The 25,170-nt window shown below is 36.4% G+C and overlaps 1 protein-coding gene across 1 annotated transcript; it reads right to left on the bottom strand.

Moving 5' to 3' along the window:
- Positions 1–1,640: 1,640 nt before the first annotated feature.
- On the bottom strand, positions 1,641–24,034 carry LOC140140819 (PHD finger protein 24-like). The gene is made up of 7 exons (XM_072162575.1): positions 22,661–24,034; positions 14,879–15,061; positions 12,618–12,696; positions 11,637–11,836; positions 4,955–5,127; positions 2,517–2,621; positions 1,641–1,770 (listed from the first exon to the last, which is right to left on the bottom strand). Exons 1-7 carry the CDS (start codon positions 23,159–23,161, stop codon positions 1,659–1,661), a joined length of 1,353 nt encoding a protein of 450 aa, XP_072018676.1. The 5' UTR covers positions 23,162–24,034; the 3' UTR covers positions 1,641–1,658.
- Between the last annotated feature and the right edge of the window lie 1,136 nt (positions 24,035–25,170).

Below are 25,170 nucleotides of genomic sequence, written 5' to 3' on the forward strand. Positions count from 1 at the left end.
TTATATTGTTTAATTTTAACCTACAAAATCTTAAATCATCTTGCACCTCCTCTCAGTCATGTAAACAAAAGCTGTAATTTCCGTCAAAGCCAAAGAACAGAGTACAAAAAAGCGCAGTCTGTCATATCATATCCCTGGTCATATAGAGGTGTTGTAAGATGGAATGAACTAGAAAATAATATCCAAAACTCTCCAACATTATATACTTTCAAATATAATCTTGAAAAATCATAATGCCTGTACCATTTTGGGTTTTGACAATTAATAATTTTGTATTTGTAATAGGGCCTACCGTAAAACTTCGTCTTCTAGCATATAGTGTTTTTGATGAAAGCTAATTTAATATGAAACAACCGTAAACATACCAATACAATAGATTGGTCTTACAATAATACTTGTTTGTATACGCTTGTATCGATAACTTTGCTCAAACTCCATAATATTATAACTTTGTCAATGGAGGGCGTCTGGATTAAGTTAGCTTTCATCAAAAACACTCTATATTCTTGTAGACAAGGTTTTACGGTATGATTAAGCCTAGATAATAAGCTTTTGAAATTGTTTGTTATTTTGTAGACATTTTTGTAAGAACAACTTTTGTTGAATTGGGCTTTCTGTGTTGAAATAAAGTCTAATATAATATGTCTAATATATAGCTGTTGATTTCTTGGTTTTCAAATTCTTTGTAACATTAAGGGCTCGGATAGTGATGTTTTCACGCGCTTTATGTGGGACCTGAGAGCACACCAGATATATCGAAGTGTATTTCGAATACAAGGAATGTCCTTCTGATATCAAATAATTTTGTGGCAAATGATTGGAATGTCCTTCTGATATCAAATAATTTTGTGGCAAATGATTAAAAATTTATATTTTTGAAATTTAACAGTCCTCGAAGTAAATTGTGTAAATCCAACGATATGTACTTAAAGAGTACCGTATGTAGCTGGGATGAAAAGCCGTCCATCATAAGAAAATGTTGACCTTTCGTATTGAAGATATAGATTTTGTCCCAATAACACCAAAAAAAGCCAAAACATTCCAGCTACATACGAAAATGTTGACCTTTTGTATTGAAGATATAGATTTTGTCCCAATAACACACAAAAAAAAAGCCAAAACATTTCAGCTACATACACTTTAAGTACATATCATTAGATTTACAAAGTTTACTTCGAGGACTGTTAAATATAGAAAATATTTAAAAGTGGCAACACGAGTTCATGGCAATTTTGAATATCGTGTTGTCTTCTTTCAACACGAAAACATATTTATTTATAATATCTTGGAAAATACTTCAAAACTGAACTCAAGTTTGACCCGTTATGGAGCATTCCTTAGAGTAGTAATTGGGTCAAGTCAGAATTTTATTCATCATTTACGATGATATACTTAATAAGATCTGGAGCTATCATTCAAACACCTGCGACACTGTTTGGATCGATTCACTGAGAATGGCCCTTAAATGTCTCACTATGTCGATGTGTGGATTTTTGCCAATGTTTGGCAATTTGCTTGAGTTTGATCTCATCTCCGCAAACAACAGCCGTTAAAAACAACAATTATTATGTCTCAGTCAAATATTGCAGGGTTTCCTTTGAAAACCGCACACATATCCGCTAGTTAACTATACTAGAAGAAAGTGTCAGAAGGAGCAACTATCTTGCAAAACTGGGTCTTCTGTTTTTCATGTGAACTGGTCCGACATTGGGCCTTGCTGCTATGATGTATAACGCTTGCTCGCATAAGTATTCTTCCCATGATATCGTCCTGTAAGAAGTAAAAAAAAAATTAGATGATTAAAAAAGTTGGCTTCATTTTAGTATCGGAAAATTCGGCACGTCGCAGCAAATGGTATAAATGATTACACCGCAGACCGCAAAAAATTATGGTACAGTTATATTCACCCATGCCATATCCTAAAAACCCTGATAGGCCTCGGTCAAAATAACTTGAATAGCAGCCAATACCGGCATCCTATAGCTCTGATTTAACACTTCATTTAAAAACCCACACTACACCTGTGTAGGATTTTGGAAATGTCTGCCACATGGGGAGTATGAATTTCAAACGGATTGAGCACATTAGGCAGCTCCATTTGAATTTCGTACACCATCTGAGAAAGATTCTACTTGAATCTTCACCTGAGGCAGAGTGAGTTTCAAATGGAACTGCTAATGTGTTAATTCCATTTGAAATTCATACTCCCTCTGTGGAAGATATTTCCAAAATCTTCCATAAGGGTAGTGTGGATTTTAAATGGAATACCGTAAAACTCGTCTACAAGCATATATAGTGTTTTTTATGAAAGCTTAATTAATACGAAACAAGCGTGAAAATAGCAATACAATAGATCGGTCTTACAATAATACTTGTTTGTATATGCTTGGATCTGTAATTTATTTGCTCAAACTCCACAATGGCGCATGTAATAATGAAGCTTTCATCAGAAGCACTCTATATGCTTGTAGACGAGGTTTTACGGTAGCCCATTAAATGAAAATCAATCAACTTACCCCGAGTTATCTCTATCCGCACCCATCAGTAGGTTTGTATTAGCCTGAATGTGTGTCGAAAGTTGTCGTACTTGTTGTGTATCAGTTGCTAAACTGAGTCGCCGCCTAAAAACAAAATCAAATTAATTGATGTTACTATACGAGATGTATAGACTTCAACATAAAAACTCCCACGTATATTAAGAGCTATCTTAAGAACCACTGAACCAATACTAGGCTTGTTTGTACTCATTTTAATGCATTTTTCATGCTGATTCTAAATATGGTCATGGAAATTTACAATTCTGAAATTTTTGAATTTTTAAACAAAAATTGAAACTTGTCGTCTGCTGCGACACCTGCATGGAGAGAGTTAAAGACTGTATAAGGGCAAATATGAGGAACTATCACGAAGGGTTTAAATTAATTAGGACTGGTTGTGTCAAACCTCTATGGTCAAACAAAATGTGCTACCAATTACTAATTTAATTTTGTATAACACTTCCGAGTTATTCTAAAAAGTCTATTAGGGGAAATTTTAGAACTCGTGAAGCCTTTATGAGCTGCAGCTACAAGAGAACAGTAACATCCAATTGATAACTGCGGGACAAAAACTAGGACGAGTCGAGATATTTTGCGTGACCAAGGTTAGGATGTCAACCGAGTCGAGATTTTTTTTGCAATGGAGCTTATATTTCGGACTTTGCGGTACAAATGAGAGAAAAATAAAGAAGAGTCTGTTTTTATATCAATCACTCATCTTTGTTTCAAGTGTTTCAAACGGACGTTTTATAATTCAAAGCACGTATGTTATTATTTTAAGAATAAGATCCGTGAATGACATACACAAAAAAAAAGAATAAAAAAGCGCAGCGACTTATAGTGCGCTACGCACAGGCACAACGCGTAGACGTTGATCCACAAGCCTCAGCACACTTTACAGGTTGTCGCTGACCACTGCGGCCTCACATCATTCCATAAACCATTTAACAACAAATCAGGGACTTTGCTGCTACAAGAGCACACACCCTAGCATTCCACAAATAACCATCGCAACCAGGATCAGCTCCCCGGGTTACAACGTGACAATTAGCAGTAAGTTCCTTGTCCAGGGGAATTTCAAGCTAACTCAATTTTCCACGAGAGCATACTAGGCACCGCCAGGGTTCGAATCCGCAACCCTATCGCACCATAGTGGAACGCCTTAACGATTGAGCTAACTTGACTGCAAATACACTCATGCTTGAATAAACATTCATGGGAGTTTTTACAAAAGGATGTTTACAATTACATGAGTGTTTACATGCCAGTCTCTATGGAGAGACTTTTTCATTCGGTTTTATAATTCAAGACCGAATAAAAAAGACTAGTTTGCGTATGACGTCCTGTCAACTAGACCGAAAATGCCGTACTGCGCAGGTCAACAACCAATCACATCGCGCTTTTGCCCTGACGTCAGACGCAAACTAGCTTTTTAATCGGTCTTTGATTATAGTCTTGTCACTACATACACTCCTAAAACGCTACATATGACTCATACTACAGCTAACGCTTAATTGAATTATTTAGAACACAAATCTAAACACTTTCAAATCTAAAATCTGAATCACACACTACATTACATACTGCTATACTGACGAGATTTAATCCCAGCTAACAAGAGTATTAATTTCTATGGACGTTTTATATTGGAATCTAAGGATCTCTTGCACCACACAGGACAAAAAGAAAGAAAGACAGCAAGCTTTAATAGTACAGTATATCCTTATTTGGTTGCTACAGAAGTAATATCTAATACACCTACACCACTTCAAGATCTATATTTGCATCTATGTAACCAACCTCCTCGTAGCAGCGGCTTGAATGAGTAAATACTCCGTGTCTTCCGCCGCTGTTTCATCATCACTTATTAATTGCACGCAATAATGTAAGGACACATGCAACAAGCTTGTTATTTTGTCATTATACTACAAAACACTAGAAAAATGAATTTCTTCTAATAATTTATATAACCGAACTTTAAATAATGAGAGCGGTGGATAAATACATAACACGCAGATGTCTTGAGCAATTTGATACCATCGCCATCCTAGTTAGGATGTAGGGAGTGTTTGGCAGGCTTAGGAATAAGGACTATAAACTGTCCAAACTTATGACCGGACCATACTTGCATTGTTTTTGTTGATCTCAGTGAAATCCTCAAACGTGTTGGTTGGACTTTTAAGGAAATGAAGCAAAATTTGCGCAATTTGGGCGAAATTTGTCAAACTTTCTCAAAAAACTACCACTTAAGTAAGGGCTTTTTCGACACAGAAATATTAATTTTTTGTTAGACTTTGATGATGGGACAAAGATGAAATAGGCAAGGGTAGATCACGATTTCCGATGCGCTCTGCCTTCCAATAATCAGAACAGGGACATGGGCCACAAACTTCTCCAATCTACGATTCTCTCCTTACCTTTCGCTAGGTGTCATATCTTCAGGATTCGGTACAAAATGACTGTACCATCGTTTATAAGCCCGTCTGGCTTCGTATTCGGTTATAGACCCATCAAGGTCCGTGTCAAATGCTCGGAAGTTATCACGTGCTTTCTGTATTTCTTTAGTTGATAAGAGTTTTACAAGTTGTTTCTGTAAAGAAAATGAAAATAATAGAATGAAAAGAGAAATCAATTCAAGGATAATTTGATGTTAATGGAGCATCTGTTGATATAAGTAGCTTTCTATTCATTTATGAATAGTTTGGTATTGATGAAGTAGTTATCTACCGCTGCAACTGGTATTGATGAAGTAGCTATCTACTACTGAGATTGGTATTGATGAATTAACTATCTACTGCTGATATTGGCATTGATGAAGTAACTATCTACTGCTGATATTGGCATTGATGAAGTAACTATCTACTGCTGATATTGGCATTGATGAAGAAGCTATTTAGTGCTGATTCAGGCATTGATAAAGTAGCAATCTACGGCTAATATTGACATTGATGAAGTAGCTATCTACTGCTGATATTGGTATTGATGAAGTAGCTATCAACTGCTGATATTGGCATTGATGAAGTAACTATCTACTGCTGATATTGACATTGATGAAGTAGCTATATACTGTTGATAGAGGCCTTGATGAAGTAAATTACTATCTACTGCTGATACTGGTATTGATGGAGTAGCTATCTACTGCTGATATTGGCATTGATGAAGTAACTATCTACAGTAACTGCTGATATTGGCATTGATGAAGTAACTATCTACTGCTGATTTTGATATTGATGAGCTAGCTATCTATTGTTGATATAGGCATTGATGAAGCAGCAATCCACTGCTGATATTTACATTGATGAAGTAACTATTTATTTTATGGTATTGGCATTGATGAAGTAGCTATCTACTGCTGATATTGGCATTAATAAAATAACTATCTACTGCTGATACTGGTATTGATGAAGTATCTATCTACTGCTGATATTGACATTGATGAAGTAGCTATCTACTGCCAATATAGGCATTGATGAAGTAACCATCTACTGCTGATATTGGCATTGATGAAGTAAATATCTACTGCTGATATTGGCATTGATGAAGTAACTATCTACTGCTGATATTGGCATGGATGAATTAACTATCTACTTCTGATATTGGCATTGATGAAATAACTCTATAGGCCTACTTCTGATTGATGAAGTAGCTATCTACTACTGATATTGGTATTGATGAAGCAGCTATCTACTACTGATATTAGTATTAATGAAGTAACTATCTACTGCTGATATTGGCATTGGTGAAGTAACTATCTACTGCTGATATTGGCATTAATGAAGTAACTATCTACTGCTGATATTGGTATGGATGAAGTAACTATCTACTGCTGATATTGGTATGGATGAAGTAACTATCTACTGCTGATATTGGTATGGATGAAGTAACTATCTACTGCTGATATTGGTATGGATGAAGTAACTATCTACTGCTGATATTGGTATGAATGAAGTAACTATCTACTGCTGATATTGGTATGGATGAGGTAACTATCTACTGCTGATATTGGTATGGATGAAGTAACTATCTACTGCTGATGATATTGGTATGGATGAAGTAACTATCTACTGCTGATATTGGCATTGATGAAGTAACTATCTACTGCTGATATTGGCATTGATGAAGTAACTATCTACTAGTGATATTGGTATTGATGAAGTAACTATCTACTGCTGATATTGGTATGGATGAAGTAACTATCTACTGCTGATATCGGTATGGATGAAGTAACTATCTACTGCTGATATCGGTATTGATGAAGTAACTATCTACTGCTGATATTGATATTGATGAAGTAACTATCTACTGCTGATATTGGTATTGATGAAGTAGCTATCTACTGCTGATATTGGTATGGATGAAGTAACTATCTACTGCTGATATTGGTATGGATGAAGTAACTATCTACTGCTGATATTGGTATTGATGAAGTAACTATCTACTGCTGATATTGGTATTAATGAAGTAACTATCTACTGCTGATATTGGTATGGATGAAGTAACTATCTACTGCTGATATTGGTATGGATGAAGTAACTATCTACTGCTGATATTTGATTTGAAATCATAACTCGCCAATGGGACTTGCTGTAAAAATCTTAACTCGCTTATTGGACTTGTTGTAACTCGCCGGCGGGACTTGGTTTAAATCTTAACTCGCCAATGGGACTTGTCGTAACCCACCGGCGGGACTTGCCGTAAAAATCCTAACTTGCCGGTGGGACTTGCAGTAAAAATCTTAACTCGCTCATGGGACTTGTCGTAACTCGCCGGCAGGACTTGTTGTAAATCTTAACTCGGTGATGGGACTTGTCGTATTCTCAGCAGGGGTCCCTCTTTAATCTCTGCAGACGGTAACTCGCCAATCTTTAACTCGCTTTTCATCTAACTCGCCCATTCTTAACTCGCCATTTACCTGTCCCCCTCGCTTGCAGGACTTGATGGTGTTGTCGTAACTCGCTTGTGGGACTTGTTGGTGTTGTCGTAACTCGCTTGTGGGACTTGTTGGTGTTGTCGTAATTCGCTCGCCGATGGGGCTTGATGGCTTTGTCGTAACTCGCCTTTAGCTTACATCGTGGGGGGTAATTGACAAAAAACCTACTCTCTGTAGGGGTAACTCGCCTTTTTAACTCGCTTTTCTTTAACTCGCCTTTTTTAACTCGCCTAGTTACAGCTCCCTGGATGAAGTAACTATCTACTGCTGATATTGGTATGGATGAAGTAACTATCTACTGCTGATATTGGTATGGATGAAGTAACTACATGTATCTACTGCTGATATTGGTATGGATGAAGTAACTATCTACTGCTGATACTGGTATTGATGGAGTAGCTATCTACTGCTGATATTGACATTGATGAAGTAACTATCTACTGCTGATATTGGCATTGATGAAGTAACTATCTACAGTAACTGCTGATATTGGCATTGATGAAGTAACTATCTACTGCCGATTTTGATATTGATGAGCTAGCTATCTATTGTTGATATAGGCATTGATGAAGCAGCAATCCACTGCTGATATTTACATTGATGAAGTAACTATTTATTTTATGGTATTGGCATTGATGAAGTAGCTATCTACTGCTGATATTGGCATTAATAAAATAACTATCTACTGCTGATACTGGTATTGATGAAGTATCTATCTACTGCTGATATTGACATTGATGAAGTAGCTATCTACTGCCAATATAGGCATTGATGAAGTAACCATATACTGCTGATATTGGCATTGATGAAGTAATTATCTACTGCTGATATTGGCATTGATGAAGTAACTATCTACTGCTGATATTGGCATGGATGAATTAACTATCTACTTCTGATATTGGCATTGATGAAATAACTCTATAGGCCTACTTCTGATTGATGAAGTAGCTATCTACTACTGATATTGGTATTGATGAAGCAGCTATCTACTACTGATATTGGTATTAATGAAGTAACTATCTACTGCTGATATTGGCATTGGTGAAGTAACTATCTACTGCTGATATTGGCATTAATGAAGTAACTATCTACTGCTGATATTGGTATGGATGAAGTAACTATCTACTGCTGATACTGGTATTGATGAAGTATCTATCTACTGCTGATATTGACATTGATGAAGTAGCTATCTACTGCCAATATAGGCATTGATGAAGTAACCATCTACTGCTGATATTGGCATTGATGAAGTAATTATCTACTGCTGATATTGGCATTGATGAAGTAACTATCTACTGCTGATATTGGCATGGATGAATTAACTATCTACTTCTGATATTGGTATGGATGAAGTAACTATCTACTGCTGATATTGGTATGGATGAAGTAACTATCTACTGCTGATATTGGTATGGATGAAGTAACTATCTACTGCTGATATTGGTATGGATGAAATAACTCTATAGGCCTACTTCTGATTGATGAAGTAGCTATCTACTACTGATATTGGTATTGATGAAGCAGCTATCTACTACTGATATTGGTATTAATGAAGTAACTATCTACTGCTGATATTGGCATTGGTGAAGTAACTATCTACTGCTGATATTGGCATTAATGAAGTAACTATCTACTGCTGATATTGGTATGGATGAAGTAACTATCTACTGCTGATATTGGTATGGATGAAGTAACTATCTACTGCTGATATTGGTATGGATGAAGTAACTATCTACTGCTGATATTGGTATGGATGAAGTAACTATCTACTGCTGATATTGGTATGAATGAAGTAACTATCTACTGCTGATATTGGTATGGATGAAGTAACTATCTACTGCTGATATTGGTATGGATGAAGTAACTATCTACTGCTGATGATATTGGTATGGATGAAGTAACTATCTACTGCTGATATTGGCATTGATGAAGTAACTATCTACTGCTGATATTGGCATTGATGAAGTAACTATCTACTAGTGATATTGGTATTGATGAAGTAACTATCTACTGCTGATATTGGTATGGATGAAGTAACTATCTACTGCTGATATCGGTATGGATGAAGTAACTATCTACTGCTGATATCGGTATTGATGAAGTAACTATCTACTGCTGATATTGATATTGATGAAGTAACTATCTACTGCTGATATTGGTATTGATGAAGTAGCTATCTACTGCTGATATTGGTATGGATGAAGTAACTATCTACTGCTGATATTGGTATGGATGAAGTAACTATCTACTGCTGATATTGGTATTGATGAAGTAACTATCTACTGCTGATATTGGTATTGATGAAGTAACTATCTACTGCTGATATTGGTATGGATGAAGTAACTATCTACTGCTGATATTGGTATGGATGAAGTAACTATCTACTGCTGATATTTGATTTGAAATCATAACTCGCCAATGGGACTTGCTGTAAAAATCTTAACTCGCTTATTGGACTTGTTGTAACTCGCCGGCGGGACTTGGTTTAAATCTTAACTCGCCAATGGGACTTGTCGTAACCCACCGGCGGGACTTGCCGTAAAAATCCTAACTTGCCGGCGGGACTTGCAGTAAAAATCTTAACTCGCTCATGGGACTTGTCGTAACTCGCCGGCAGGACTTGTTGTAAATCTTAACTCGGTGATGGGACTTGTCGTATTCTCAGCAGGGGTCCCTCTTTAATCTCTGCAGACGGTAACTCGCCTTTTCTCTCGCTTTTTAACTCTTTAACTCGCTTTTCATCTAACTCGCCCATTCTTAACTCGCCATTTACCTGTCCCCCTCGCTTGCAGGACTTGATGGTGTTGTCGTAACTCGCTTGTGGGACTTGTTGGTGTTGTCGTAACTCGCTTGTGGGACTTGTTGGTGTTGTCGTAATTCGCTCGCCGATGGGGCTTGATGGCTTTGTCGTAACTCGCCTTTAGCTTACATCGTGGGGGGTAATTGACAAAAAACCTACTCTCTGTAGGGGTAACTCGCCTTTTTAACTCGCTTTTCTTTAACTCGCCTTTTTTAACTCGCCTAGTTACAGCTCCCTGGTTGAAGTAACTATCTACTGCTGATATTGGTATGGATGAAGTAGTTATCTACAACTGATATTGGTATTGATATCTATCTGTATTGTTGATGTTGCCGATTTTGACATTGATGAAGCAACTATCTACTACTGATATGGGTATTGATGAAGTAACTATCTACTGCTGATATTGGTATTGATGAGGTAACTATCTACTGCTGGTATTGACATCTATCGATCTACTGCCGATTTAACATTGATGTTGTACATGTAACCATCAATTAAAGCCATATTATAACATTTTCATACAAAATAGATTAGCATATCTTTGCCATAAAATGTTAGTTTTTACTGTCAGATATATCACCTTTTATTTTTGAGCTTAACAACTACGGCAAAGCAAAGAAAATTGGAATTTACTACCAGCGCATATGTCGCCAATACGTACCACTCCTTCGGTCATGTTATGGTACGACCCTTTGTTGTGTAGATCACCGTCCCGCACGCCGTGTACGTACTGTGTGTTATGAACATGTGTAAAGTTCGACTAATAATTCCATCGTAATAATAAAACGCCGGCGTTTTATTCAAAATCTCGGATTTTAACAAAACTACAGCACCTAGAGTCTTGATTTTTGCAGGATATATTGGTTTAATAAAGTACAATATAATCGTGTAAAAAAAAAGAATTAAAAAAAAAGCAGTGAGGGCGTCCTCCTCAGCAAATGTTATAATATGGCTTTAAAAGGGCATTTCGTGATCCACAGCCTCATCCCCCACTTTTCTCAAAAAAGTTGAGATTTTTATATCACTGGAAACTTCTGGCTACATAATGTTTATGTACAAAATATTTCTTGCAGATTAATTCACAAAGATATCGTGAAATTTGAATTTCGTTCTGGTGCACCAGAACGAAATTACAACGCATTGTCTATGGAGCAGTGTAATACACATAATCATGCATAACTCGCGAACGCAAAATCGGAATCAACTGAAATTTTGGGAATAGGTTTTTTCCGTGGATATCTAATGAAAAATGACATAAATAGAGGATGCTAGGATCACGAAATACTCCTTTAAGTGTTTAAATTTATCTTCTAAATTTCACTTTCAATATACTTTTATACAAACACAATAATCCATGCAGACATACCTTTGTTTTAGCAGCTAGTCTTCGCAGTGCCTCATGGTCCAAGAACTCCCACCAAGACAAATTGCCAGTCATGTCAGTGTCCATAGCACGGAATTGTATTGTCTCATCGTCCACCTCATCCGGTGTTAAGTTTCTGCCTTCTCGCTCTCTGACTACCCACTGACGGTATTTGACGAATTCTTCCAAATCTATCGTGGCATCTGAAATGTAACAAAATAATATTGCTGACTGTTCATTTTTGAAGCCTTTGTCACAACATGGCACTGCCGAAATATTTGCACAGGCTTTAGTTTCCCAGATGAAGCCTAATTTCGGCAAATGAAACGTATATGAGAAAGAGAGGAAGAGGGATAAAGAACAGGGACGGATTTACCTTTTTGGGGACCCTGGGCAGGCCAAAATTTGGTGGCCCAAAACTCACCGTGCGGAAGGCTAGTGGCCAAGTTTTGGTTTACGTATAGGGGGCGGGCTACTATAACGATCGTCAGTGGCGGCGAAAACATTAATATTTAGAGGGAGACGAGTATATTTTGTTCCGATTTAACATATTTGCGCGCGAAAAAAAATTCAATTTCAGACTATTTTGGCCCCAAATGAAGGTGAATTCTGCGATATAAAGGGCTAGTGATTGCTTGAGCGCACAAAGTTATGCAATGTTACCATATTTTTTCCCAATAGGCCTACATTGTATTGTTAAGGAATATGCAAACTAAGAGCAATTTGGGGGACCCTGGGCCCGGGCCCATCTGGCACAATGATAAATCCGGCCCTGATAGAAAATCTGAGAAAGAGAGGTTGACAGACCGTAAGACAAACAGATAAGACAGCATCGGCTTTTTAAGGCCGCAAAAGCCCGCACTGAAAGTTTGGACCCGATTAGAACATACCATCCACAATTTGTTCATTAATTTTTCGTCCCCATTCTACTAAAAAAAACCCAATGCACTGCGCTCCCTGCCCCCTTTCGTATAGACAACCTACCATCGTCGACATCAGCTTTATCAAATACTTCTATTAATTCTACCATATCGTCCTGATGTAACATACTACCAAGGCTCTCCTGTAAAATATGAATATAGAGAAAGAAACAATTGTAATTTTGATAATAACAAGAGAAATTAAAAGAATTCAAACTGAGTAGCATCCTTCGTCACCTTTGTCAAAGTTCTGGATATTCCTTCAAGAATTCTTCATAGATGTTTAATTCTCTGAATATATAGTCTTACTAATAGGGCGATTTAGTTATTTATCCTTATCCTCCCATATATTTAGTTACTTTTAAAGTAGACCCCTATAAGCTTCATTCCGCCACAGAATCATGATTCCACCATATCTGGTCCGATTCCATGTTTGTCGGGCAATGAATTTAGTTGCTTCCATGCATAATTTGTTCGTTTGTTGGGGTGTGTCGGGCCGTACTCTCTAAATGTAAAAGAGCAAACCAAAAGAGTGACTTATGATTTATGCACTCCAAAAAGAGTGAAAATCACTCCAAAAGAGTGACATTTTCACTCAAAAGTAGTGAATTTTACTCCAAAAGAGTGACATTTTCACTATTCAAGAAGTCATTATAAAAGGTCCACTCCAAAAAGAGTTGACAATCTTATCACTTGTTGCTCCATAAAGAGGGTACATTTCACTTTTTTGGAGCTAGTGGTTTTCACTCTTTTTGGAGTGCAATGTGCATAAATACTGTAAACGTTCGCATAATGGCGCACCTGGGCTTCTTTGCCATGGGGGTAAATTTCATGTACAAATAGAGAGCTCCCTCCTCTTAAAATCCCAACAAGAATTAAGGGTATACGTGCCCTTATTTGCAGGGGCGTAAATCCATTTTTGAAAGTGGGGGGGGGGGCACAATGAAAATTATTAGTCATTGATACGTAGGGGGTGTCTGAGGGGGGATGTTTTTGCAAAATGAAGACCTAATTGACGCCATTTGGTGGATCATTTTGGCACTATTATTGTGTAAAATTTTAGCTTGAAACAGCTGAAAAATTGTGAAATGACGGCCTAATAAGCGATTCGTGGACAAGTCTTCACTAAAACAGAAGCGAAAGCGACCACTTGTTTATGTATAGGCCTACGCAGGGGGGTGTCTGAGGGGGATGTTCCCCCCCCCCCAAGTAAGAAACTTTTGCAAAATGAAGACCTAATTGAAGCCATTTGGTGGACCATTTTGGCACTATTATTGTGTAAAATTTTAGCTTGAAACAGCTGAAAAACTGTGAAATGACGGCCTAACTTGTGAACAAGTCTTCACTAAAACAGAAGCGAAAGCGACCACTTGTTTATGTATACGCAGGGGGTGTCTGCCGGGGGGTGTCTGAGGGGATGTTCCCCCTGAGAAGTAAGAAACTTTTGCAAAATGAAGACCTAATTGAAGCCATTTGGTGGACCATTTTGGCACTATTATTGTGTACAATTTTAGCTTGAAACAGCTGAAAAACTGTGAAATGACGGCCTAACTTGTGGACAAGTCTTCACTAAAACAGAAGCAAGAGCGACCACTTGTTTATGTTTACGCAGGGGGGTGTTGGAAAATTTTGCAAAATGAAGGTCCAATTGAAGTCATTTGGTGCATAATTTTTACACTGTTATCATAAAAACAAACAAAAAAGGGACCAAACTCAATTTACAAATGGATTGATGTTGAAGTCAGCATTGAGTCCGTCTTAAAACTGACTTTGGTGATAAAATGTGACGGGCCCTGCATATCGACGGGCCCGCATGCAGACTTTTGGGCCGTGGACCCGCCTTCAAGCAATTTGCCCAAAATAATCACAGGCCTATAATATATTATACTTACGATCGACCCGGCTGTGCGGATTTTTAGGTATGGGCAGTGATGGGCCTACTCAATTACGTGCAATTTAACATTTTTTCTTCTTTTTCTCCTTTTCTCTCTCTTTTCTCCCTTCTCTTCTCTTTTCTCCTTTTCTCCCTTTCTCTTCTCTCCTTTCCCTTTTTTTTTTTTTTTGTTTCTTTTATTTTGGTTGGATATTTGATATTTTTTCTCCCCCACTTTGAAAAGTGAGGGGGGCGTGTCCGTCCCCCACCCGATTTACGCCCTTGCTTATTTGCTGGAGGGATTTTTATGGGAGGGCACTTTTAGTTTGTGTCTAAAATTCCAGTTGTGTCAAGGGAGCCCATAGCGCCATTAGGCGAACGTTTACGGTAGTCAGTCTTTTACGTTTATAGAGTAGCCTATGTGTCATTTGAACCCTATCCTATATACTTACACAATCATGGCATGACCATCCCGTATTCGTCCTTGCTTTCTTAAAGAATGCCCTAGCTTCCTGGTCATGTAACCTGCCAATCCTCTGTAAACAGCTTTCATGGAAGGCGTTATCGCACACTCGACACGGATGAAGAACTCCTCCACGCTTGTTACAGGTTGTGCAGCGTACAGGATCCATGTCCTGCAAAGGAATGATGTATGTTAAAGAGGAATATAATATGAATGGGTGAAAAAAACATATGAACATGATGAAGGAGAGGCCAAATAAACCTCAAGGACTTTCACTTATATCAAAACTTCAGAACACATCGGACGCAAAAAAAGAACATTTGCAGAACACATTTAAGGTGTTCAAAACGTAACAGATAGAGAACACGTTGGTGTGTTTTGAACGCCTAAAATTATATTCTGAGCTATTATATTCAGCATTATCACGGTATCATATTTTGCAGTATGGCACGAGTTAAAAAAAACGTCTCGGTTTAAAAAAAATAACGTCCCAGAAATCTGGACGTAATTTTTTTTAAACTGGGTGTTTTATGTCCGGTTAAGCGTGCCATACTGCAAGGGTTCTGCAGTTTTGCAGTGAGCCTATTAGAGATGTTCACGTCTCATTTTGACACCTGCATCCCCCAAGGCATATGTGTTATTGGTTTTGTGTTATGTCTGTGTCTCTATTATATCACGATTATATAGGCCATATACACGGTGTCCCAAAAAAAAGGCCCCTCATTGCGCCCTCTTTTCTCCTATTTCTGAAAAGTTGATTAAATATATTTTGGTATGTAAAGAAACCTTTAATCGTTAGCTTTAATAAACCAAAACAATTATTTCAATTGGCTCACAACTTTTGAAGATATGCTCTTTTGAATAAAAGTACCCGTTTTTCACTCTGTCCACGGATAGCAAACATAGTTGTTAGGATGGCTCATGCTGTGGAAGTGGCCTGCACGATCACCAGACCTCACACCACTTTTTTTCCCTTTGTGGCAAAAGCCAAGATCTTCACAAACGTATTACTGAATGTATTCACAAGTATCCGGCGCACAAGGATGATACGCAACACAATTGATGCAATGAGGACCAGGGCTGAAACCTGTATTCGCCAAGGAAGCAACCAGGTAGAGGGCAGAGCAGCACAGTAAACTCAGTTCAGAAGAACCAAAGACAAACCAAACAGCCTTTTAGGGCTACTTTTTATCCTAAAAAAGAAATGACTTATGTTGTAAATAAAAAAAAAGAAATCAAGAAACAACAAAGTAAGAAACATAATAAAACAAAAAGGCTTAAATAACCAAGAAAAAATAAGTAATTGCAAGTAAAGCAAAAGAAGTCCCGTTCGGCATCCGTTTTACCCACAAATTAATGACACGATTAACAAAATCCATTGCCCATAAACCCACCGGTAAAGCCCATTCCATAAATAAAGTTATTTTATAAAGTTATCATTGAGGAATGTTTGATATTCATGCATGGTATGTGTACTCCTTTTCAATCTTTGAAGTAGCCAAACCTTCTCCGTGGACAGAGTGAGAAACGGGTACATTTCTTTAAAACAGCATATCTTTAAAAGTTGTGAACCGATTGATATAATTGTTTTGGTTTATTAAAGCTAACGACTCAAGGTTTCTTTTCATACCAAAATATATTTGATTAAGTTATCAGAAATAGGAGTAAAAGAGGGCGCAATGAGGGGCCTCATTTTTGGGACACCCTGTATATTGCGTTGTTATGTATCTTAAGTAACACCTAGAGGGCAAGATATATGGGTACTTGTGGAAGTTAAGGGTCGGGTTAAAGCTTTGGTAAATATCAATAAATGCTTAAAATAGAATCGCAATAATATAATACTATAGGTAAGCTTGGGATAACACTTTACAAACCCCATTCAAATTAGGAACGAATATCAGTTAATTATAATTAAAGGCTAATAAATAGGTCAGATGCGTTCACATGAGGTGAAAACTAATTAAGGGAAGACCCTCATCAAAAACACCCATTTATAGTCATATTTCATTGTCACTCCCGGTCAAAGAACAGACTTTTTTTCTTTCACATACTTTTTATTCCACAAAAATCCCACTTACGGTTCCCAAGAAATTGCATCTTGAAGTGAAGCATCTTGCACGATCAAATGTATTATTTATGTATTTTTTTTTTTTTCAAGCTGTGATATTTATTATGTATTTTATTGTTTTTCAAGTGGCGATATATAATATTTTACAGTAAAAAATCTGTATCTCAATCATGTTATCTTCACAACAAATTGTAATAAATCAAGTGCCTGCTTTTTTACATGTTACATATGCTATAAGGTGGTTTTGTTACATTTTGATGTGCAGCTTGGATTTCAAAACACTGTCACTTGAGTATTCCTTCACATAGAAGATTCAATTAGGTCTTAAATTGAGGCTAATTTATTCTATATTACTCAAGTTTTTAACCGGTTTTAAAATAATTTTTAATTATTTTCTTATGACGTTTGGCATGAAATGTGCCAAGGGTGGTTGAGGATTAGGAGGAGGAGGATTAGGAGGAGGGATTCGTATCGTAAATTTGATCTATAAATCCCCCATTAAAAATTTGAATTTAGTAAACAAATGTCTAAATGAACTCCCAGACATCTAAACCAAGTAAATAAATACAGAAGGTCATTTAAAAGACTAATACTTGCTCAGAATGATTGTAAATGTGGAAAAAAGAGGTGGGGTTAAATCCCACCTACTTTGTGATTGTTTTTGCCCGCACTCTCTCATTTTTTAACCGATATCCATAAAAAAAAAAAGGTGTCAAAATGCTCAGGAGGATGAACCACTTCAAATGAGACGTGTAGGTATAATGTTTGAAACATTTCATTTTTTTTTACTATGTGACACAATACCCCAGGATGTGACACAGGACCATGTATGCATTTTGTATAGGCCCATGTCCGGTATCTAAATTACGCATGCTGGATGGAGACATTTAAAAATCTAACGGATGAATTAACACGAAAATAAATTCATATGACCTAATATAATGTTATTGATTCATCTACAAGTTATATTCGCGTCATCTTCATTGTGTTAGATGACTTAATTCTGAAATCGCTACATTAATAAAGCCAATTATCCGATAAAATCATCAAGAATAAATAAAATCTTTAAAACAGATGAAAGTAATAAAACGATTACATGTCAATTATTGACAATTCCATTCATTTATTGTTGTATCTGTTGTAGTAGTAGGCATGACTAATAAATAAAATAAAATAAAAGTACGGTGACCTATAAGAAACAAACAGACCTTTATTAGTTACTGCACAACAAATACGTCAACTTAACGCTGACATGTAGCCTATAGTATATTAAATAGGGGGTTGTAAACACGAAAATGTGTTTAAAAGGTTATAAACGTGCTTTGGTTCAATTTGGTCAAAACGTTTTAGTAACATTTAGGCCTATATAGGCCTAAAGGTCATGAAAACGTTTATATTAAAAAGCACGAACATTATAAACAAATATTTTCAAAATGATATTTTATCATAGGCCAAAGAAACTGTTTATTATTACTTTTGTTTTGTTTTGTTTATATATTGGTTATGATAATGATTACTAATTATTTTGTATAGTTAATTAATATGGTTTAGAAATGTATATGTTTTCCTATGTTTGCAACCTTGATGATTGATGAGTAATAATCACGATGGTCAGTCAACTTTGGTTCTCATGACTTACCTGGCATAATTATGACATTCTTTTAGTAATTAAGAAATTCTTTAAGTGATTATGAACAACCACAATCTAGGCCATCGCCCTGATGACGTCCAGAGAACAAATGTTACTTTCATCTTTTTCCAAGTACAAAATTGTATATCATTCATAAGGTGGTTTTGCATGATTTCTTAAAGGAAGCTACCGCCCATCATCTTCTTAAGATTAATAGTACAAGCAAGGTTAATGTATCATGGTAAAACAATAGAGATGAGTTCTAGGAAAGTGATGGTTTCCTACATGATGATTGGATGGTTGTTGGATGTAAGTGATGTGGGTTAAGAAATGTTTTTGCCATGTTTGAGAGTTAGTTAAGTTTTGGAAGTTGAAGAAGAAGGATCACAAATAAATATCACATCAAGCAAAGGAATATTAACTTTGTACTTTCATCGTATATCACATCAAGTCTCTACCTGAGTTAGTTCCCCAGACCAACAACAACAGACCTCATAAAGCCCGGTTATATTTGGTGGAGATCCGGCGTTTTAGAGGCAAACACAATCATCATGAAGAAGCCTCCCGATATCATCAGTGAAATTGTGCTATACATCTGAGTTTTGACTTTGAACTTATGATTATGATCCAGAGACTGACACCAACATGTGCAAGTAAGTTCGCCTTCATCTATATTGATTTGATTTCAAAAATGACAAACTCATCAAATTTACCGTAACAAATATTGCTCATGCGGAAAACTAGCAAGTTGAACTTGATGCAGTATAATAATGTGGAAACATTTGCTCAATGGCTAGACCAAGACGATATGGAGTCACCAATTTTCTTCGGAACCCGCAACTGCAGCGAATGCTACAGGTAAAGTCACATGAAATTTTCTACATTCTGCATTTTGGACAATAAATTTTAAAGTCATGACGGCATTTTGTTTTGTGGACATAAACAGTATTAACGACAATGCATTGTGATATTAAGCAATAACGGCGCGATTTGGAACTCAATCTCCAGACCAGATGTTTAAAAACGCAACGTATCATCGGAACTGTAACATGATCCGTTAACACAAGAAGATTATAAAGCGAAAAATCCCCTCCAGAAGATATTGCAAGATCGATTTATAAAATGATTGGCTGCAAAGAACTCGGAACTCCGTCTCAACGCGCCACACGCAAATATATTTGTTACTTGTGGGAAATTTTGACAGCAGATGATGGTGTAGATTAACAACCTCGAAATTGCTATAGGAACATGCAGATGAAGCAGACATAATCACATAAAGAAGACTGGTTTTATTTGTGAACATTTATATGGAGTGCATTGCTATGTCTTTGGTATTGAACATTACAATAGTATATTTGTGTATACGTTTATAGTTGTTAACGTTGTTAACTTTTTATCAGTAAGATTTTATTTAACGATGCTCATTTTTGCCTTTTAAATGTGGGAAACTCTTTGGTCAGTCAAAATTCAATAGTTTTCATTAGACATGTTACATAATGTATAATTGATGATCTTGTGGTATGTATTTTTGCATTCAATATGAATCGTTTTAAAAAAGGCTTGTACAATGAAAGAAAGAAGACAAAATGTGACGAATTATAGGTCTAAATAGATGAAGGCCACCTTTTTTTTTCACTTGACAGGTAATCTTTGGATCCGGATGTATCCCGGCTATTGAAGCCAAACTAACATACCTAATCCTGTTGTAATGTGAGAAACAGAAGTCTGAAAGAATTGAAGTATGATATAATACATGAAAAGAAATGAAGAAATATTATCAAAGTGTAACTATAAATATGAAGCTGATAGAAATGACGATAATTTTTGTTCAATGATAGCTTCTCCCAGAGTGGAGAAAGTGCAAATATCGAACAACTTGGAAATTAGATTATAAAAGCGTTTTGTACATGTTTTGCAGCCAAAGTATTGTTTAATAGCGAATGCCAAAAACGGATTCTATGCCAATTAGCATATAAACTATATAAAAAATGTTAATTATAAAAAGTGCTGACACAAAAGTTCTGATTGAAAATTTCCCCATGCCTCATTATGCTTGCTTTAAATAGTTGATGTAATCTATGCATGTTTATGGGTTGTAAACGTAACAACCCATAGTGGAAAACTCAATCAGTCCTTGTTTATGGAAATAATTATTAACAACCAGTAGAAGTTGTTATTTTCTGTATTATAATTCGCGAGGTTATACATAAGCGATGATTTTTTTTATAATGAGCCGAGTCAAGTAATCATATGAGAAATTTTATGAAAGTGTAGAATTCAGATGAACATGTAAAATTATAATGAAAATATTATAGTGTGTATTAATGAGCACGATATTGAAGACGTCAATATTAAAAATGGTTCAATCAAAGGTGGTGAACCCATGAAGTTTGTGTTTTAAAACCAAACCAGTAAGTTTGGAAATAAAATTTCCAGTAAGAGGAAATATATAAAAATAGGAAAAAAGTAACAAACAGCCAGATGCCAGATTGTTACTTTTAAATGCTATGCAATGACCAGCATTAACATGTTAAAGATGACAAGGTTGTATCTGATTTGATCAACCCATTGTTAAAAGGATGTTGGTATGTAAAGTAGACTAAAGATGACATGATTATTATAGTAAATCGGTCCTGCTCAATTGGGCAGATTACATTATTTGTATAAGGTGGTATAGTATTGTAATTCGTTTTGGTGAAGTCAAAGGATGACTTCACTCATTAACAAAGTTATTAACCAAAACAAGTTTTTATAAGTAGTTAACTCAAATATAATGTCTTAAAAGTACAGCAAAGCACTTTATTAGTAGGGTCAAACAAAGTCAACCGTTGTTTGACCTTGCTAGTGTATGATCAGATCACAACTTTCACAAATCTACGTCATCAATTTTCTCTGTATTACATTGTGTTTTCTTCAATTCATAATAGAAGTTATGCTATACTTCCTGATACCAGTACTTCAGAGTTTGGCAACGCCAATGAACATTATTTTATAACGAACTTGAACATATGAATATCCTAAAGAATGTGGACATTCTTTTCCGGAGCGGAGGCATATATCATAGGCCAAAGAAACTGTTTATTATTACTTTTGTTTTGTTTTGTTTATATATTGGTTATGATAATGATTACTAATTATTTTGTATAGTTAATTAATATGGTTTAGAAATGTATATGTTTTCCTATGTTTGCAACCTTGATGATTGATGAGTAATAATCACGATGGTCAGTCAACTTTGGTTCTCATGACTTACCTGGCATAATTATGACATTCTTTTAGTAATTAAGAAATTCTTTAAGTGATTATGAACAACCACAATCTAGGCCATCGCCCTGATGACGTCCAGAGAACAAATGTTACTTTCATCTTTTTCCAAGTACAAAATTGTATATCATTCATAAGGTGGTTTTGCATGATTTCTTAAAGGAAGCTACCGCCCATCATCTTCTTAAGATTAATAGTACAAGCAAGGTTAATGTATCATGGTAAAACAATAGAGATGAGTTCTAGGAAAGTGATGGTTTCCTACATGATGATTGGATGGTTAAGTTGGATGTAAGTGATGTGGGTTAAGAAATGTTTTTGCCATGTTTGAGAGTTAGTTAAGTTTTGGAAGTTGAAGAAGAAGGATCACAAATAAATATCACATCAAGCAAAGGAATATTAACTTTGTACTTTCATCGTATATCACATCAAGTCTCTACCTGAGTTAGTTCCCCAGACCAACAACAACAGACCTCATAAAGCCCGGTTATAATTTTAATGTTATTTTAAAATTGGCGAAACATTTTTGCCGAATTGTTTGTCAACACAATAACATGTCAGAATGTTTTGCAGCACGTTTTCAAACATTTTGTAATCATGAGATTTTTTCGCATGATGTTATTAACGTTTACATACGTTTCTGCAAAACGTTGTGTTTGCTGTTAACGTCAAATGAGATAAACAGTGGCGGCGCCAGGATTTTTAAATTTTTTCAGGGGGGTCAACAAATTTTTCGCAAAATTGCCGCAAAAAGTGGAAATTTTACTGGTGGTAAAAAAGGGGGGGGGGAAGAGTTCCGATAAACCTACCTGATCTGCATCCCATCCACCAGGAGGTTCATACGGGACATCAAACGGTTCTTCTTCTTTCTTCTTATCATACCCATTTGACAATGCTTTCTCTGTCTCCTGTGAAACCCTTGTCTCCACAGCTTTATATCCACTAAACCCTGAGTCTACCACTGAAAACTCCTTATCCGTCGCGCCAACCTCGGGCACCTGCCCCGCTCTCAAAGCCGCCCATGCGTCCGATGTATCGCGGTAAACAAAATTAAAACTTCGTACGCTTTTTGTGTCATCGTCATCATCTACTGTGGTCAAGAAACTTCTTATACTTCGACTGTCTTCCTTATCGTCAGTTCTATCAATTTGTAAATGAGGCACATTACCATTCGTGTGTTCATTTCGTGAATTCTTTTTTTGCTTACTGTCTTTTTCAGTTTTGTTCAGCACTTGGACGGTCGCTACTGCGCGCCTGAATTTGGAAGTTGCTTCGGATTGGTTGGAATTTTTGCCTAAAGTGATACCCATGGTTGAGTTGGAGTTGTTCAGAAAATCTACTTTGAAGTGTTCTTGAAGTCCTTAAAAATTCTCCACTTGAACCCTAAAGCAAACATACGGATCGTGCTTGTATTAAAGGTTTTGCGATTAACAATACGTCGTAATTTAACATGATAAAATGAATATTTCGATAAAATAAGGTCAAAGACTCAAATTTTGGTGAACCTCGAACAGGTCCATGATTTAAAGGATCATGAAAATGATATCGAAAATGTATTCGCCGAAGTTGTCATACTGATCACTGCTGATATACAACCGGAATCCTGACTGGAATGAAGTTGCCTTATTGACACACCGGAATCCCGTCTGGAATAAAGTTGCCTTATCGACACAACCGGAATCCCGTCTGGAATAAAGTTGATCCTTGCAAGTTAACTTTTCTTCAGACTTCAGTTTTTCATCAAACGAATTGATGAGATCAACACAGCCATTGATTGACATTGAGAATATCTGCAATGGTGAAAAGTTGATTGGTAAGAAATCACCGTCATACCGAGGAGAAAACAATTATTATTTAGGCCCACTGTGGCATGGTTAGCAACCATTGAATTTCTTATTCAATTACGTGATTGTAAACCCATAAATATGATAACGACAGTCCAGTTCCAACCCAGTGCTACATGTATTTCAGAGATAAAATAATGGATCCAAGGAATTCGACGTAGGCCTATTTACTGTCCTGCATGAGTTAATCATCCACCCGGTCATCCAATGGTCATGATTTCAGAGACGGACATCCCACTTGACGTCCCATATTTTCCTCGTTGAAGCCAGGATTGAATTCTTCTGGAAACCACTAAAACACTATATCCATGCATAAGTACACTAAAATAGAGTCGTGTTATTGTTGATTTGGCATGATTTGGCTGATATATGAGTACTTGAGCACGTTTAAGATGTTCGTTGCTACACTCAGTCTGGCGACATTATTTACCAAACCCTCTCAGCATTGCAACACAAAATATTAAATATTAAATACTTTGAAGATAGTCGATAATCGTGATAATGGTTAAAGCTGATAAATCATGTAATCATTAAAAGTGTTATCTGTTCCCTGTTCACAATATGGTTAGCAAATCCAATAACTGGCAGATATGAGTAGCTATAGATCGATATGACTTCAAGGCAGGCGGCGAGTGACATGATGGTCGGAGAGCGCCGGCAAAACAACTCGGCCGTATGGCATTTTCCATAAACTCGGTTAGTTTTGTGCCCGGTTTTGTGGCAGGTTTGCTGGTTTTGTGGGGTTCATCATAGAACCCCAACGGTTTTAGCTTATATTTATATTATTTATTAACATAGGCCTATTTGTTTGTGATATTTCAAGCGCCTTAAAATTTCAAAATAATCCCATTCAATTACACGGTTGACGATGAAAATTTACTGAATTTAGAGAATGCGCGGCGCCCACCACCTGACTTCAAGGTGCAGATGATCAATATGTCCCTATCGGGATTCAATTACTTTGTGACGAGGTAACTTTATTGGGTGGCTGTGTTTGTGTTATTCTTTACGGGGGTGCACTTCTGATGCACTATAGGGTGCAGATTAGCGAGATTATTAAAAATAGAAGTTTCAGGAATTGATTAATTGATTGAAAGTAATAATAAATTTGGCTAAAAGAAGTAGTATGATAGACTGGAGCTTAATATAAACAACTTCCGAAAAAAGTGTTATATTTTAAGAGCTCAATCACATATTATAATACATATAGACCTAACAAACTATTATGATGGAAGTTCACGGCATGCACACCACATCCAAATTATGTCAGTTGTATAATTAAACAGAACATAATGTAATTAAGAAGAGAGAACGTCCAAAACTTTTAAGTTAAATCTTGAAAATTATTTTTGGGTTGGAATTTCAATCTTTCAAAGCCGTATAGCCCCAGTAATAGTATAATTTGTGAGAGATAGCAGGACTCAAGTCAGTATACTATAATGTAATGATAGCGGCATCCCCTGGCTCCCTTACAC

Source organism: Amphiura filiformis, chromosome 19, assembly GCF_039555335.1.
Source record: "Amphiura filiformis chromosome 19, Afil_fr2py, whole genome shotgun sequence".
Taxonomy (NCBI): Eukaryota; Metazoa; Echinodermata; class Ophiuroidea; order Amphilepidida; family Amphiuridae; genus Amphiura; species Amphiura filiformis.